Source organism: Schistocerca nitens, chromosome 3 (genome assembly GCF_023898315.1).
Source record: "Schistocerca nitens isolate TAMUIC-IGC-003100 chromosome 3, iqSchNite1.1, whole genome shotgun sequence".
NCBI lineage: Eukaryota > Metazoa > Arthropoda > Insecta > Orthoptera > Acrididae > Schistocerca > Schistocerca nitens.
In genome coordinates, this window is record NC_064616.1 from 547,282,083 (window position 1) to 547,299,918 (window position 17,836).

Below are 17,836 nucleotides of genomic sequence, written 5' to 3' on the forward strand. Positions count from 1 at the left end.
AGTAGAAAATTGTCGTGGTGTTGTTTATTATCAACAATTATTTAACTAAAATTTCCATTTCATAGTTTATTATTTAATTGATCATTATACTTTGTTAATATTTGACATGTTCTGAAATATTTTACATTCATACATGTGTCCAGTGCAATTAAAATATAATCATTTTCAGTGCGATAGAATCCTCAGCTGCGATGAAGTTTTTGAAAGATTTCTTGATGCCTTCAGTTGCCATTTTCTTTATTTCATGTACGATTATACAATTTCGGCCTGAGGACATTCTCAAGTATTTTATAGCTGATTTTTTTATTAGTAAATTATGTCATGTATGTGGTTGCTCCTGTGATTCCAGGAGCAACGACACACGTGACATAATTTATTACTAAAAATCATCCATAAAACACTTTAAAATGGCCGAAAGCCGAAACTGTACAATTGTACATGAAATAAACAGAATGGGAGCTGAAGGCATCAAGAAATCTTTCAACAAAATAAAATATGCAGAACGAATACGTGATTGATAAAGGGGATGTGTTATTATCAAGGAAAACACCAAGGGAGAGACGATACTTTTTCAGCAAACTGAGATTAATAAGGTACAAAGTAAAACACATTTTCTCTCTCTCTTTCTCCATTCAGTTTTTATTTAAAATCATCAAATACATACATTATGAGTGTATTTGTGCTTATGAAAACAGAGCAAATAAATGAAAGCTAAGAAACAGTGGTTTTCTGCAATTGTTATGAAGTTCTAGAGCAACCCAACGGAATGCAAAATCGTCAATTGGAATTAATCATCAGACATTTTTTTGTTAATATTTATTCCTATCGATAACTGCCAATCTTATTTTCCCAACTGTGTACACTCTGTCAATAAATCCTAAGTACAATGTGGTGTGTGCATATATGCGCTCAGTACCATATATTATATGCAGCAGATGAGAGACTGCTGGGATTTATTGTTCATTATCAATATCTGCACCACAACACCTATCCTTTAAATAAAACACTAAGTACGTTATTGATATGGCAGCAACATACACAAAAACAGTTCCTAGGAAAAAGGAACCAATTACTATGTATGTATGTACATGCGAATACGTTGAACCATCAGTTTCAACAGACGGAGAGGTGATCTTTGAAGGTTTCTGAGTAGTAATCCAGAGAAACTCAACCTCTTCAAATGTAGAACCAGTTGACTTGCATCCTGGTGGTGGCAGGGAACAGTCACTCTTTTGCAAAACATCTGACACATCGACAGGTTCACTGAACTTCGGTTCCGGTGTGTTTCTTGAGGTGGTTTCATCTGAAGTGGATACGTCTCTGAATCATAAGCAGATAAATATATTAATATTTGCTACCGGTGTGACAGTGAGTAGGCATCTTATTTATACTATACAGATGGATAGGGTTATGATTAAACTTCCACTACTTGTGTCAGTGTGAACAGAAATCCATTTACTGTGTGTTTACCAAACTTTATAGGAATGATGTTCAGACTGTGCTCTGCAGCATTTGCTTTGTTAGTAGTGTTAGTGTCACGTTTTGCCGTCTGGCGTCTTTACCGATGCGGCAGTGTACGTGTGAAACACAAGCATCAGTGTGTGTTACAGCTGCAGACAGTGAACATGGGTGTGGACAAGCTGACCAGGGCTTTGCTCGTAACGCTGTTTTATCAAAACAACAGTAACAGTGCTGTTGCTCTTCACAAGTGTCGAAGTATTGAAGGAAAACCGGGGAGTCCTCTCTCCGCACCGGGATTGAAGAACATGATTCAGAAGTTGGAACTATGTGGCGTTTTCAGAATTGTTCTTGGGAGAGGTCGACGGCCAACTGCGCAACAAACTGTCGAAGAAGTTACTGTTGCCATGACTGAGAATGCAGTGTGCAATGTGCGATATACAAGTAGTGCACGAACTGTGTTATGAGAGTTGTACATTAAATGTTCCACCGTTCTATAAGTGCTGCGAAAAATTGTGAAATGGTATCTGCATTGTGGTTCCAAGCTGTCGTGGATGCAGATTGTCATAACACTGAGCAATGTTTGCAACCTGAAACGTTGCCATGGTAAGCAACTGACAAATGTTACCATCTAACGTGAAAATTAAAATATGTTGTTCTCAATGGCTTATTCGATATTTATCTTCTGCGTGTACTGACCAATGTTAACCCAAAGTTTCAATGTCCTACGATCACTTGTTTGTCCCAGGGGACATCACAAGCAGTGAAAGCTTCGTTAAAATCACCCCGTATATCTAACTGCTTTCCAGGCATTGCAGTCACTACTTAGTGGAAAGTGGACGATGATCTACATTCCAGTTACCACTTCCCTGTCTGAATAAATCTACCCGACCGATATGTTACCAAAAGAAAGCCGCCAAAGCAGAGGCAATATTGGGCCCGCGAGTTCGTAGTGAATTCCTCTATCGTAAGTAATTAAATAAATAAGATATTAGGAACTAGTTTTAAGCGTTTGTTGTTGTTATGAGTATTACATGAGTGTAATTACGTAAGTGTAAGTGTTATTTGAATCGCAAACAAGTTAAAACTGTGTGAAAGTGCATTTTCTTCTTGCACCTACTTCCTAATATTAGGACTGATTTTGCATACAAGAAACATATGAAAATAGCAATATACATTCATATTTCATTGCATCTGTTGCGTCTCATCCAGGTAACAGAAAGTTTACACCATTGTGTAAGGATTGTACCAAAGATGATCAAGTGCTGCTTGGAAATAAACTGGTTAAAAGCGGAAAATTCATAATAGAGGTGACCGAGACGAAATCGAAGCAGCTGCTGAGCACAGAAATACGGCTTTTGTGGAACCACGATCAGTCCCGTGTTTTCTCTAGTATTACGTGAGTAAACATACTGCTTAGGATGCTCCTTTAAACACATGCCGAGTATCATATGAGTGCTGTTCCAGTAGTTGCTGTAGGAAGATATGAGACACCACGCTTAGGTCAACATCAGCGTTAATACAGACAGTAATAATCTAAATCAAATCGATAGAAATGTCAGTTAATATTATAAAAACAGAGTGAAACGTAAACTCAGTCTACATCATCAGAATACAAGGGGATAAAAAATAGAGAAAATTATTTTTGTTACGGTGTATAGATGGTCTTAATACTTGGAAAGAAATTGTTATCATTCGTCTCAAAACTATAAAATGAAAAGGATAGAAAATTTATATGTAGGTAGTTATAAATTAGCTGCACACTTATGAAGATACAGTATCGGTAGAGGAAGAGCTGTCACATTCATAAAACGGAAATATAAATTTAAAAAATTAGAAATAAATGAATTACGTATAGATCAGTGACAGAAATATGTTCTTGTGAGTTAATGTTGGGAAATGATGTATCTGTGTTTGTCTGCGTAACTGCGAAATGTCGATAAAAGTTTTTGATGCCTCATTGTGATATTTGTCGCACAGAATGACGGTTTTATTGATTTTTTGTGACTTTAAAGTCGATTTCTCGAGGGAATTTGACAAGGTAAGTGATCTAGTGGTACTTACAGCTACTTGTAAATTAGTCATAAATTTCCTTGCTCGACTTGCTGAAGATAATAATACCCTTACGGATAATGTATTCATACAACAATTGCAATTTAAGTGGTAAGCGGATTATCAGATCATGATGTGCAGTGAATCATATTACACAACATTGCTCCATATGCAACTAAGAAACAGAATGATTTATGGAAAAACAAGTGAATATTTTAAAGAAAGCATAAAAATATTATCTGGAGTGATGTTTGCAATGAACCTAATGCTAAATTTAAATATAAAATATTTCGTAATAAATATGTATCCAATTCTGAATGTAGTTTTCATGGAAGGATAATTAAATGCAATATTTGTAAGTCATTAAAGAGACCTCAGAGTACTACAGGTATCATAGTATGTTCCAAATGAAAAAATAGGAAGAACTGATAATGTTTCTAAAAGAGATTGATGTTGTAAACAGTACTGTAACAGTTTAAGAAAAGTTGTAGTAAAATCCTGGAGCATGTGCCTGCTGTCTAATATTGACTGAGGAGTCAATAAAATCAAATCTTTATGGAGTATCATTAAAAGAGACATGGAAGGAACTCATGGCATATGATATCATTTTTCTTAAAAGAAAGTTCTTGCGTAGCAGAAATTTTTAAAAGTTATTTTTGAGCAACTCGTGGAAACAGTTCAGAAGAGAAAGCAAATACAAATTAAAGAAACGATAGAGGAGGTATTTAGTGAAATCACAAGTGATCCTACTCTCTCCTCTGTAATATGGAATATTATTATGATTATATAAGAGTCAGGTCTCTCCGCATCAGTTGTAGAATATTTCAGAAGAAATGTAAATTTATACCACACCGGGACTCCAACCCGTATTCCCCGCTTGTCGCCAGCATTTGCCTTAGCTACTTCGGCTAACGCCTGCACGAGCGGCGGAAGTCTCAATTTTTCCTGCTGCCCTGGTATCTTCAATCCCTGCTCGAGGCCTGGTCTGGTAAAAAATTTTATTTCTTCTGAAATATTCTGCAGCAGATACAGAACCATAATCGCAGTTTTCGATTTCATTCTTAATCGAATACAGCTGCTGTTCGTCAATGCAGTGTTTCAGACTGCGCTACAACATGTCTCGGAAAAGTAAAGTTTCCTGTTGGGTGATTAAGGTCACCTACAAAACAATACGAGTTCGTGGGCGGGTAACATGTACTACGTTACTATGGAATGTGTAATTAATTCAAGACGCTTTCCAAGATGTGTTGAAATATGTCGCTGTTAGGCCTCTCTGTGCGAAGAGTGACTCCACAAATGTCAATAAACATCGCACAAGGACCCTCCTTATATCATACTCCACATTTCTGTTGAAGGCCTCTTTTTGCTGGCATACCTTTAAGCAGCTGCGAATATTAACCACAAGCACATTCTACTTTCATTTACTTATGTAACTTATCAACAGTCCACATAAATTGGAGAGTGACAGAGACCTTCATAACTACAACACTAGAAGAACAATACTGATCTGCACAGTCTGTGACTTCGGCGCTGGTAGGTGTGAAACATAGAGCTATAAAACTCTTTGTTGGCACACCAATGGAAATATGACCTTTCATAGACAGAAAATGTCAATAATTAGTAATTTATGCGTAAAATACCTGTAAACGACCAGCATGTAATCAAATAAATTTTTTACTACTTGATCAGTTGACACGTTCCACATCATAACGTTTATCGTGAATATGAATTAATGAGTCTACGCTAATGTATTCTAGATATCTGTGAAGAGCACCAGTTCATTTATTTCCTGTTGAGAACTGCGGAAAGCTATTTATAAAATTTCTAGAACCAACTTTGAGTAATTAATTTAGAAATATATTACAAGCTCCTACGTATGGCTCCAATATTCGTCGTAAAGACAAGAATAGACCAATTACCAAACGCAAAGAAACGTTTAAGTAACCATTCTTCCCATATGTGAATAGAATGAGAGGAAATCTTAATAACTGATACAATGGGACGTACCATCTGCCGCGCACTTCAGTGGGGTTTGCAGAGGAATTATGTCCCAGAAATATTGAGAACAGACTTCGATGGGTAGCAGAGGCTGTCTTGAGGAACAAATCTAGGACAGGAACCCGTGTCCGGAAACGTCGTCCAACGGCACTACTGGGCATCGAAGTTACATGCACCGGAACCTGCTACTACGCCTCCCGATCGGCAGCAGACACCATGTACGCTGACGGACTGTAGGCGGAACATTTCGCAATGTTCTTTGACTGTTACGATGACCAGTGTACAAGGCATTGCTAGCTGCTGCGTAGAAAGGCCTTACCTCCTACTGATGGAATGCTATGTTGCTCTGGTATATAACAGTTTTGGACACAGGTTTCCATCCGTAGTACAGTTTTCTCCTAGAACCCTCTAAAATCTGAAATATTTTTCGGTATACAATGGAAAAATAAAGTTCAGATGGAAATCAGTGTCAGAAACTGTCATCTACCAAGACAGAAGACAATCGCATTCACAGGAAATAAGTCCTGTCTTCGCAGCAGCTAGCTCCATCTTCACCACAGGTCATAGTGACAATGAGCCGCGATAACTGAATGGTAAACAAAATTGCGAGACATGCCGACTATGGTCCGTCAGCGTACAAAATCACGTTTGCTGGCGACAGCTGATCTAGCGGCTGGCGCCGGCACCTTTAACTTCGACGCTCTGTAGCGTCGTTGAATGACTTTCCTGACACGAGTGCCCATCATCAATTTGTTCCTCAAGCCACTCTCTACCACCATTCGAAATTTGTTGCAACGTTTTTAGGACACCATGTATATGTAGATCGACACTGCGATTTGTTGCTCAGGGCAAAATGTTGTGCGATACGATACTACAGATGTGTACCTAATTCATTTTATAATTGGTGTACATGGTTGAAGAGTTATATGAGATCGAATATTGTCCTTAATCGTTGGACAAACTCGTTTACTTTTTACTACTCGCACGGATTCTACCAAATCGCTAAAACAGACAAATGTGTTTTCGTTAACATGTGCTGCTGAAAGTGAATCACATCATCTAGGAAATCAAAAGAATAGCCCAGTACCTCGCCTGTGCCCATGGCTAAATTCTCTAATAGAACAAATGACGGCACTTTGAATACACGGCTTGCTCAGACGTAATCAGAACTGCGCCAGCGATGAATGCTGCCATGAGAATACTCACAACGGAACTGCATCTGTGGACTCGCCACCTGGGAAGTCATCAAAATATGGAGCAGTATCGTCAATGATAGGGAACTGTTCTGCACCTTGGAGTGCTGGAAACGAAACAAAAGAATGCTGTTCAGCCATTTATAGCACTGTTATGGCACGTTAATAATAGCGCACATTAATAGAGCTACATTTGTAAAAAGTAACTTGGTTTTACCTGATATTTCTCCGATGTTATACTTACCTAGTGAAAAGCAGTCATGTTAGTTAAGTGAGAAGTCATTTAATGCCAAAGAAGTCACCTATAACTCCATGCAAAAAAGAACAGTGGGCATCATTTTAAGAATCTCAAAAATACGTACTGACAGCAACATTTACGAAGATGGCATAGCGTCAATTGATATGTGGTTGAATTCTTTACCTTGAACATTCACTGTGGAGAAAACTTCTGCGAACGTAAACTAAAGGTACTATTCTCTCCATAATCGCACTCTGCCCTCTATCTATCTGCTACCATTACTCAGTACAATCGTTAACAGTCATGTTTAGTATTTTGCGACTTTAGCCTATTTCTCTATATGTGGTTACTGAGAGTCCTTATTGCATGCGACAGCGAGTGACAATGAGGTTAACGTCAGGAAAGCATCGTAGGAAGGAACTTTTTAAATTATGTGACATTGTCATATCCGAAGATCCATGGATCCGTTGCAACACGTGGAGGACTTTGTAACATTTTTTGTCATTCACCATTACTGCTGAACATGTCTAGTGGTTTAGTGGTCATTGCATTCTACAAAGAAAGTAAAACCGGTAGTACTGCTTCTTCGGCACGTTTTTATATCTAGTTAGTAAAGCAAACATTTCTCGTCGTAATTTTGTACTTATTAATCGTGTTAATATAAGCATAATATCCCCAAAGTTTCTACACGTATTTCAAACTCGGTAAGATTGTCTGCCGTGAGTAATGAGTGTAATGGGAAGAACCACTACGAGTGTGGTGTGTGGACATTATGTTGGGAATGTGGGTCTCACGGGGAGCGTGCTAGGGATAAATCCCTGCAGTCGCACTATCATCTGTGCCCTCGGTGGCTCAGTTGGATAGAGCGTATGCCATGTAAGCAGGAGATTCCGGATTCGAGTTCCGGTCGAGGCACACATTTTCAACTGTCCCCGTTGATGTATATCAAAGCCTGTCGCAGCTTAGGGTCTTATTTTATTCATCATTTCATTCTAAGAGAGCTGCATGGTCACCGATGGTATCTGTTCTTTCCGACATGTCCGAAAGAACAGATACCATCCTCATACAGAAATGTGTGCCTTGTGAGAGGTTCCTCGACCACTGCACACCATAATTTTTAACTCTCTGCGCAAAATCATTGCGCTAAACCAACTGCTGACAGCACTTTCGAACTCACGAACTATTCGTTCCGCTGATTTCATGCGATTCCTCACAACCACTAACCACAATTCTCGACTGTAGATATACATCGACATATACGATCTATCTCAGCTTGATTTAGCTGCGACTGTTTCTTCGTGTTTCCACTTCAAAGTCACAGCATCAGCAGTAGACTTGGGCAGCTTTAGAACTGTTGAAATGTGACTGATGGATTTGTTACTCAGGTAATATCCAATGACTAGTCCAGTTTCAAAGTCACTAAGCTATCCGGAACGACTTATTCTGCTGTTACTGCTTCTGTACTGAAAACACAATACTCTTGCCTCCTTTCGTACTGCTGGGTCAGCCTCTCGTGATAACTAGTGATCAGTTCCGTATTACATGGGGTTGCCTGTATAGTTTTGATCAGAAAGTAAATGAATACAGGATGAGTCGTCAGAGCAATTGTACGCAAGTAGCATTAGCATATTGCAAATCTGCGATAGTATACTGAGCCTTCCGGTAGAAATAGTAGACGATTGAGTGGAAAAAGAGGACACGTTCTGACTGAAGTATAGTGACAGCCAACAGGATTACCGGCAAAAGTGAAAATTATTGTTAGATCTAAAGGAGTTCCCTTCTTATGGAGACTATTACTGGCAAGAATGATAGTAATTTAGTCAAGATTTCACCATGTAAACATGTGTAGCACTTGTTTAGGTAGGGTATACAAGGGCATTAACAGCCTCAGACATTGAGTGATCACTGTGAAGGACACGGAGGTGCCGCGTAGCCATTGATGCGGCACTATCAGCACCTGACTGAGTTTAAAAGTGGTCACATGTTGAGCCCTCATTTGTCCGAGTGGTCGAATCGTGCAACATACATATTTGTGGGGTTTTCGGATGTGGCAGTGGCTAAATGTTGGACTAAATGGCAACGGGATGGCACCCATACTTGTCAACTTTCTAGTTGACGACATCTGACCAGTACAATAAAAGAACACTGCGCTGCACGTCAAACAAATCGAACCCCTTCACATCTGTGCCCACCATCCGAGAGCAAGTAATGTAATCCCTGCATCATTCTGTTGCATACCGGACCGTTGCACGTAAACTAGCTGCAACTGGACAAGGGAGTTACTGTCTAATGCGTGAGCTGTTGTAAACACCACAACACATACAGCTGCTTTTCAAGTGGTGCCTTAGCCACGCAGCATGAAGAGCGGATGAATGGCATCTCGCTGTAATCAGCGATGAATCATGTTGTGCACTACCCCTGATGTCGATCTTGAATATGACGGTGACCCAATTATTTCAGTGTTTTTGAGAGGCACAGAGGTGTTATTCCTGGCGTCATGGTGTAGGGGAACCATCAGGCACAGCTTTATGTCACGGCTGGTAGAATGGAAGTGACTGAACGAACTCTGACGACGCAACGCTACGACACGTGCGTCTTGCTTTCTAACGTGTTACCGCTCATCAGAAGGTATTGTGGTGCCATTTTTAAACACTCACCTACACTTGCCACATATCTCTATGAACAGTTTGCAAGATGTGGAGGTACTCCAGCAGCCAACAAGATCCTTACATCAGTCTGCGATGGAACATTTGGGGACCCAGCTCAGATGTCATCTCCGTCTCAGAGCCAATATCCGCGATATCAAGTAGCAGTTACAACAGTTGAGGGCCATCTTGCCTCAGGAGATGATGGAACTCGTCTCAGCCGAGTAAGTGTGCGCATCCAAGCCAGAGACATCTACATCTACATCTACATTTATACTCCGCAAGCCACCCAACGGTGTGTGGCGGAGGGCACTTTACGTGCCACTGTCATTACCTCCCTTTCCTGTTCCAGTCGCGTATGGTTCGCGGGAAGAACGACTGTCTGAAAGCCTCCGTGCGCGCTCTAATCTCTCTAATTTTACATTCTGGATCTCCTCGGGAGGTATAAGTAGGGGGCAGCAATATATTCGATACCTCATCGAGAAACGCACGCTCTCGAAACCTGGACAGCAAGCTACACCGCGATGCAGAGCGCCTCTCTTGCAGAGTCTGCCACTTGAGTTTGCTTAACATCTCCGTAACGCTATCACGCTTACTAAATAACTCTGTGACGAAACGCGCCGCTCTTCTTTGGATCTTCTCTTTCTCCTCTGCCAACCCATCCTGGTACGGATCCCACACTGATGAGCAATACTAAGGTATAGATCGAACGAGTGTTTTGTAAGCCACCTCCTTTGTTGATGGACTACATTTTCTAAGGACTCTCCCAATGAATCTCAACCTGGAACCCGCCGTACCAACTATTAATTTTATATGATCATTCCACTTCAAATCGTTCCGTACGCATATTCCCAGATATTTTACAGAAGTAACTGCTACCAGTGTTTGTTCAGCTATCATATAATCATAAAATAAAGGATCCTTCTTTCTATGTATTCGCAATACATTACATTTGTTTATGGTAAAGGTCAGTTGGCACTCCCTGCACCAAGTGCCTATCCGCTGCAGATTTTCCTGCATTTCGCTGCAATTTTCTAATGCTGCAACTTCTCTGTATACTACAACATCATCCAAGAAAAGCCGCATGGAACTTCCGACACTATCTACTAGGTCATTTGTATATATTGGTAAAAGCATTGGTCCCATTACACTCCACTGTGGCACGCCAGAGGTTACTTTAACGTCTGTAGACGACTCTTCATTGAGAACAGCATGCTGTGTTCTGTTTTCTAAAAATTCTTCAATCCAGCCACACAGCTGGTCTGATATTCCGTAGGCTCTTACTTTGTTTATCAGGCGACAGTGCGGAACTGTATCGAAAGTCTTCCGGAAGTCAAGGAACATGGCATTTGCCTGAGAGCCTGTATTTAATTTTTTCTGGGTCTCATCAACAAATAAACGAGCTGGGTCTCACACGATCGCTGTTTCCGATATCCATGTTGATTCCTACAGAGTAGATTCTGGGTTTCCAGAAACGACATGATACGCAAGCAAAAAACATGTTCTAATATTCTACAACAGATCTATGTCAGAGATATAGGCCTATAGTTTTGCGCATCTGCTCGACGACCCTTCTTGAAGACTGGGACTACCTGTGCTCTTTTCCAATCATTTGGAACCCTCCGTTCCTCTAGAGACTTGCGGTACACGGCTATTAGAAGGGGGGCAAGTTCTTTCGCGTAATCTGTGTAGAATCGAATTGGTATCCCGTCAGGTCCAGAGGACTTTCCTCTATTGAGAAAAATCTAGTGAGCTGAACCATGAAATTTCCCAATTTAAATATATTTATAATGGACCGTATATAATACAGAACATTCCACACGATAATGCTTACTACCTGATCTACCCGAAATCCAAAAGACCTTTAGGTGTAAGAAACGTTGTGGACCTGAAACTGTATGTTCCTAGGAGTGAGTGTCCTAAGTACTCTCAGAAAGCAATTTGCAGTAAATATGCTGTACCCTATGCTGAAACTATTTTATTCTGAATGTGACAAATCTTTGTAAATGTATGTATACAAATGTCAGTGTGTTAATGTAGTTATGTGAGTTTCAGATTACGAAACGTCCTATAAATGTAAAGATGTGTGGAGAAAAGGGTTGAAAAGAAAAAGCAAATGCTGCAAGCCAGATAAAAGATGGGACTGTCAAAAACCAAAGTAGGCAGTATATGAGTCATAATCTAAAGGACTGCCAGAAATCAAAGAGGGCAGATAAATAGTCAATGTAGAATTGTAAGTGTGGTACAGGTGATGTGGTAAAATGATGCGAAATGGACTGCCCAAATCTGAATAATAGGCAGCAAATATATGTAGTGATTTTCTAAATTTTTTTATTTTATTTTTTTTATTTTTTGTAAGTAAGGAAATGGACTGCCATTCAATGCAAGCAGCAACAAATTGTCTTATAGTGTATATAGATATTTGCATTTGCGTTTGTAGTTAAATGTTTGTGTTCCAGATTTTGAAATTATTTCTTTGAGAAATTTAGTAAAATTGAGTAATTTGCTATTTAAATAATGTTGTGATAGGAGGTTGAACTGTGCCAAAGGCACTTAAGCAAACGATAGGTAAATGTTCTTGATATGTTAAAAAGTATAGACCTAGATAATGTGAGTGAAAGGAAGTCTGTGGTATAAAATTTTTTATGATGGGACATTCGCACAAAGATTCAGAACCACTGTATAAATATAAAATTTAGTATTGCCATTAAATTTGCACTTAGTGAAATTTACTGGAAACAGGGGCATGTGTAACAACACCAACGCTATACTATTGTACATAAAATAATTTTTTCTTCTGATTTTCGAAAAATTAGTGTAAGCGATGTTCTGATTTCATTTCTTTTTTCTTTTCATGTCATTATGTTAAAGAAACTGTAAACAATTTTCGATGTGAATATTGTTTATGTCAAATTGCAAGCAATATTATAACAAAATGGTAATATAAGAAATGTTGAAACTGTTGTAAGATGTTAAAGTTTTAATTGTGCGCCTGGTCCATACGTAGGCAATGTATTAGGATATGTAGAATGCAGAACCTTTGGTGAATACCCTGTCTGTAGGGGAGCGGTAAAAGGTGGATGGCAGGCGAGCGCGGGAAAATGCACACGGGCGCGGCACGGCATAACGGGCTCAGCAGTGGTAGTCGGAATTGGGCTTTGATCTGAGCAACACGTTCTGGATCGAGGAGGCTCTCCTGGAAAACGTGATTTCGTTGAGCCTCGGATGTGCCGTTTCCGACGACTATACAGCATGGCAGTATTCCATAGGCACTAAATGGAAAAATATTGCGACGCTATGAAGAAGTAAAGTGCCGATACATCAAGAGCCATAGCTGTGGTTGTATGTGTGCTCTGCGCCTCGCCATCTCGCCGCTCGCCAACCGCCGCATCAATACGAACAGGTTGAAACTTTTAGTACTGTATTCGTGCGGACCAGTGTTACTTTCGTTCCTGACTGTTCAATAACAACTTAACTTTTACCAGAACTGTCCTATCAATTAATTATCCTCATCACTAACTTAGACAGGGTCCTTTCCACATGTTGTGCAATCCGAGTGTCCCGAAATGAAGATTTAAAGTTTATGTTAATGATAATTACCTGCAGACCTATCTATGTTAGAATGATGTTTAAAGAACTTTGTTGTTAATGAATATATAGGCAAATAATATAGGTCTGACAAAGTTGGAAGATAATGTTGAAATTGGTTTAGTAATGAAGTTTAATTAATTTGAGACAAAATTAATGGTAGTTAAATGAGCAAGAAATAAGACAAAAAGAGTTGTAACTCATATATTGGAAATCTTGAGTGCTTAACGATTTCAATAATCAAAATTTTCAGTACAGTGATCATAACAGTTTCAGGGTCCCCCCCCCCCTTTTCTTTTCTATTCATTTAAATTCTGAAGTGTACTGAACTGATTTGACCAGCAAAGCTAAAGTAAATATAAAACCAAAATTTATTAGTGTTTTACCTTTTTCAAAATTGACATTGTATGTGTGTTTCGAAAGTGCCATTTCTAGGGTAACCGATGCCCGATTTTAATCAGATCAATAGACAGTACGAAGTTTGCAGTAAACATTATAGTGTATTGTTGTGTATTTATGGCTTGTCTATATTAGTACAGAAAGTGAAATTATTAGTTCAGTAGATTTTCTGGTTCTAAAATTTAACATATTATGCAGTGTCATTACGTGTTTTTTTGTATGAACGTACGTCAAATTGTACTGGGAAGAAACTCAGTTAATGCCTAATTAGGGTGGCGACCGTATTATTAACAATTTGGTAGCATCTGCTGTGTTGTTTCTTGTCCGTCCTAACGTGTAGTTGCACTTCAGACTTGCTTGACGTATCAATGTTGTTACTGAGTGGGTGAAAGTCTGATTTTGCCTCCATTCAGGTACACGCGGTCAACATATATACCAAAATCCCTTCTTATAAGGTGAAGCCCGTCAACTTACCATAGTACAGGCTTTAATAAGTATCGTGCGCAGTAGCGTAGTGTTACAATGGGTGCACCGTGTACCCTTCATGGCTTCCGGAAGGACCCTTTCCACATCTGGAATGACTCCCCCTGTTATGCACACGGAGTGCACATTTGTTGTCTTCCCATCCCTTGCAGACATATGCCGAAGGGGCCCATTACGTTGTAGCTCCCACCTGCCAGTAAGCCGACCCTCTGCGGCCGCCAGGATCTTGCAGACTGAGGGGCAACCTCTGGAACAGGACAAGCAGCCATGTCCTGCTGAAGATCAGTATCAGTCGGAAACAGAGCCTGAAACCGGTTCGTCAGACAAACTGGAGAGGCCTTCCATTCAGCCCTCTGGAATGTCTTTCGCCCCCTGCCACACCTCGAGACGACCTCCAACTCTACCACGGGTGAGAGGTAAGCCTCAATGTGGGCAGTATCCCGGGCAGCCACAGCCATAGTCCGATCGGGGGATGCGTGGAACGAGCTGGCTGTCAACGACAAACCCCCAGACAGGACCCTCACAGTGATGCCCATTGGCAACACCCTCAAGCTGTGTGACCGAAGCCAACACTACCAAAAGCTGGGAGCGAAGGGATGCCAACTCAGCCCGCATTCGAACACAGCAGTCGCAGTCATGCTAAATACTGTTGTGCAAAGAACATCTGAACTAATCTACAGAGAGCACAAACAATTCGACACAACATTTAAACGGTTATTAAAATACAAGACTGCCTAGTAAATGCAGTAATTCTGCTACTTGCCCAAAGCTGACACACTGCTCGGCAGCATAAGGCTAACTGTACTGTCAGTAAGGTATAAAGACTATTTGAAAGAAATAAACAAATGACAGACGATTACGCAACTTTACACGTCACAGATATTAAAATGCAACTCTGCCCCTGCTAAATACTAAACTACACAATGATTTGACGGGTTTAACTAAACAAGTGCGCTAAGAACTCTCAAACAAATTTTCAACTTGACTGCTACACTTATATGAACGCTAAATAAGCCAGTTACTGCTACTTGCGCACTGCTGACACATTGCTCGGCGGCGGAAGACAGTGCAGCATCTTACCGATATGTGGCCTCATACTGCCAAGTTTCCTAAATTTGTTTTTTAAGTTTAATTGCCTTTGCTCCTGCTCTTCTGTGCGGTTAACTTTTTTTTTCTGGCTGTGTGTTTCCATTTCGCTCTACAGCAAAACCTGACTGATTCGCATGCGTGTCCTGCAACTACCGTATCCTTACATACAAGATGAATCCAAACGACCTGCAGTCAAAACGTATTGAGGAGAAGCTGAAACCAAATACCCATGGTTCCCATGGTATCCACAAAATGTTAAAGAGAACTACTAGGATAGTTTCTTTGAAAAGTCCACAAAATGTTCCTTTCTGCAGCCATGCCCAATCCGACTTCGTGCCCCATTTAATTATTTCGTTGTAGATTGGGAAGTGAATTCTGAATTTACTGTCTGGAAACGATCGCATCGCAGAATGATAAAGTTATGTGCCACGAGAATATATCGAATGTATGACAACAGTGAAATGAAAACTTGACTATAGTGACACACCGTTACTGAACCGTTGTTCTCTCAAATTTAATATCGGCAACTAAATATGATGGCCAGTATCTTAATCCAACAGGGATGGAAGAAACGAAATATCTAGTGGCACATAATGTCACCAGATTAAAAGGATACCTTGTAATGTATTTCATTTATGTCGCCAGAAAGACAAGTGTACACAAAGAGACGGTTGGTACATAAATAGTTGTTCAAGTTGAAGCACTCATGTACCTCGTTACAAGTTACTATCGTTTCTTATATTATTAATCTAGTGAGAGACACACTCCGGTGATTTGGTTGGCAATGACTTCAAATTCATCATCATTTCTGCAAGTTACGAGTAAGCTTCACAATTTAACATACCATCGATCTCAAAGTTACATGTGTTAGACCATTAGCTACTGTAGATATTAATGTGGAAGGAAATCTGTTCGAGCCTCGAATCTCAGCTTTAGCCAAAGACATATTGCGTGATGACAAGTACACGTATCAGAAAACAAACACTTTATAACATACCTTATCAGACGGGAATAAGAAGTTATAGTTGTAATGCTGTAAAGAGACTTACCGTTGACAAGAAGAAAGGCGACGATCCAATCGAAGACTTTCATTTTAGCTGAGAACTCCTTCGCTGCGATGATGTACGCACTGCAGGGCAACTGACAACCAAATAAGCTTAACTCTCTACATTCACTGCTGAATGGTCCGCAGCTGACTCACTGGCGATGTGTCACAACTCCGTAGTGGAGCGCAGTATTCCTCGTTCCAAAGTTTATCACGTACTTCCCCGCCACTGCGATCGTGACTCACGAAGTGAATTCCACAGAACTGATAATCAAGTACATAAGAACTCAGTTGAATTTAAGTTATAGTTACCATTGAGCATATTGAATCTAAAAAAATCAGAGCGTCTAGATAAATTTTCCAGTTCAGTTGGTCGCATTTTTTCCCACATTCAGTAATTAAATATTTACTTTTCACATATCTACGTTTACACGTATTGCATTCATGACCATATGTATAAATTCTCAACACTTCGTAACGAGTAGCTACATTGTGATGCATACTGATTATAACACCTTTCGAATGGCTTAAGCAATGATCGATTGACAGTTTGGCCATCTAGTTCAGCAGCATTGCCTTCAGGAAAGAAAAGATGTAATAAATACTAAAAAAATAATATAGCTCCGCCAGAACAGGTCATGAAGGCCCAACAGTGCCAACCGACCGCCGTGTCATCCTCAGTCCACAGGCGTCACTTTATGCGGGAATGGAGGGCATGTGGTCAGCAGACCGCTCTCCTGGCCGTATGTCAGTTTACGAAACGGGATAATCCTGAAATAAATAGTGAATATTATTTATCATTCGTCAGCAATATTACCATTTAGCAGTCTTAGGGAACAAAAGACACAAAGCTAACAACAACTCATGTGATGTAAAGCCACAGTAATTTGTAGCTCTAAGGTTTACGCTTTGCAGAGTTTTGAGACTGCTTTACCGGTGGACGCATTTCCACACTAAAATCGTATTGTAGAGCAGTGAACTGTGCAAATAGAATGCAAACAAAAAAAAAAACTTTTAACAGAGTAACAACTTACTTCTGTAGTAAGGCAGATCGAGGATGGTGTTAAAACTGAAGGAGATTTTCAAATCAAACATACATCTTGTAACATATTACATTATTTAATTGCCTAATTTCATATCAAATAGCAATAAACTATAAGAATCACAGAGATAGAAAGTTTCTTCCAAAATGGAAATAAAATAGGACCAACACTACCATATATAGCTAACACATAAAATAAATAGAATAAAACTCTTTCTACAGAATACAATGCATAAGATATGTATGGCAAGCATCAGACTAAAAGTAAAAAGGAAAAACAACAACAACAGAGCAGTCCAGGTGACGCTGCGCATATCGGCTGTGTTGATGATGGTTGAAATAACGAGTTTTCACGTAGACGTTATAAATGCATAAAATCCTTTCCGGAAATTTTAGGAATTTCTATGGGTTCATTGGTTCTTTTACCAGAAACAGGCACTTCCCCATATTCGACTGTGCTTTACCCAAAATGATTCCTAAGCACAGATAAATTGAACAATTGAAAGAAACGTATCTTGCATTCAGAGAATCAGTATTTTCTTAGTTTTGGATAATGCATGGGGGCTTAATTAATATTTAATGAAAATAATTTTAATTTTTTTTGCT

At 39.7% G+C, this 17,836-nt stretch overlaps 1 protein-coding gene across 1 annotated transcript; it reads right to left on the reverse strand.

Annotated features, from left to right (window-relative positions):
• Nucleotides 1–715: 715 nt before the first annotated feature.
• LOC126249655 (uncharacterized) lies at nt 716–16,325 on the reverse strand. The gene is made up of 3 exons (XM_049951333.1): nt 16,193–16,325; nt 6,715–6,808; nt 716–1,320 (listed from the first exon to the last, which is right to left on the reverse strand). The coding sequence occupies exons 1-3, from the start codon at nt 16,233–16,235 to the stop codon at nt 954–956; spliced, it is 504 nt and encodes a 167-aa protein (XP_049807290.1). The 5' UTR covers nt 16,236–16,325; the 3' UTR covers nt 716–953.
• Between the last annotated feature and the right edge of the window lie 1,511 nt (nt 16,326–17,836).

Bases quoted from the DNA above. Each gene is read 5' to 3' on its own strand.
- LOC126249655 (XM_049951333.1), bottom strand. From the start codon at position 16,235: ATGAAAGTCTTCGATTGGATCGTCGCCTTTCTTCTTGTCAACG. The intron at 6,809-16,192 runs GTAAGTCTCTTT...TTTCGTTTCCAG, and splicing joins CGCCTTTCTTCTTGTCAACG to CACTCCAAGGTGCAGAACAG. The intron at 1,321-6,714 runs GTGAGTATTCTC...CTTATGATTCAG, and splicing joins TCCACAGATGCAGTTCCGTT to AGACGTATCCACTTCAGATG.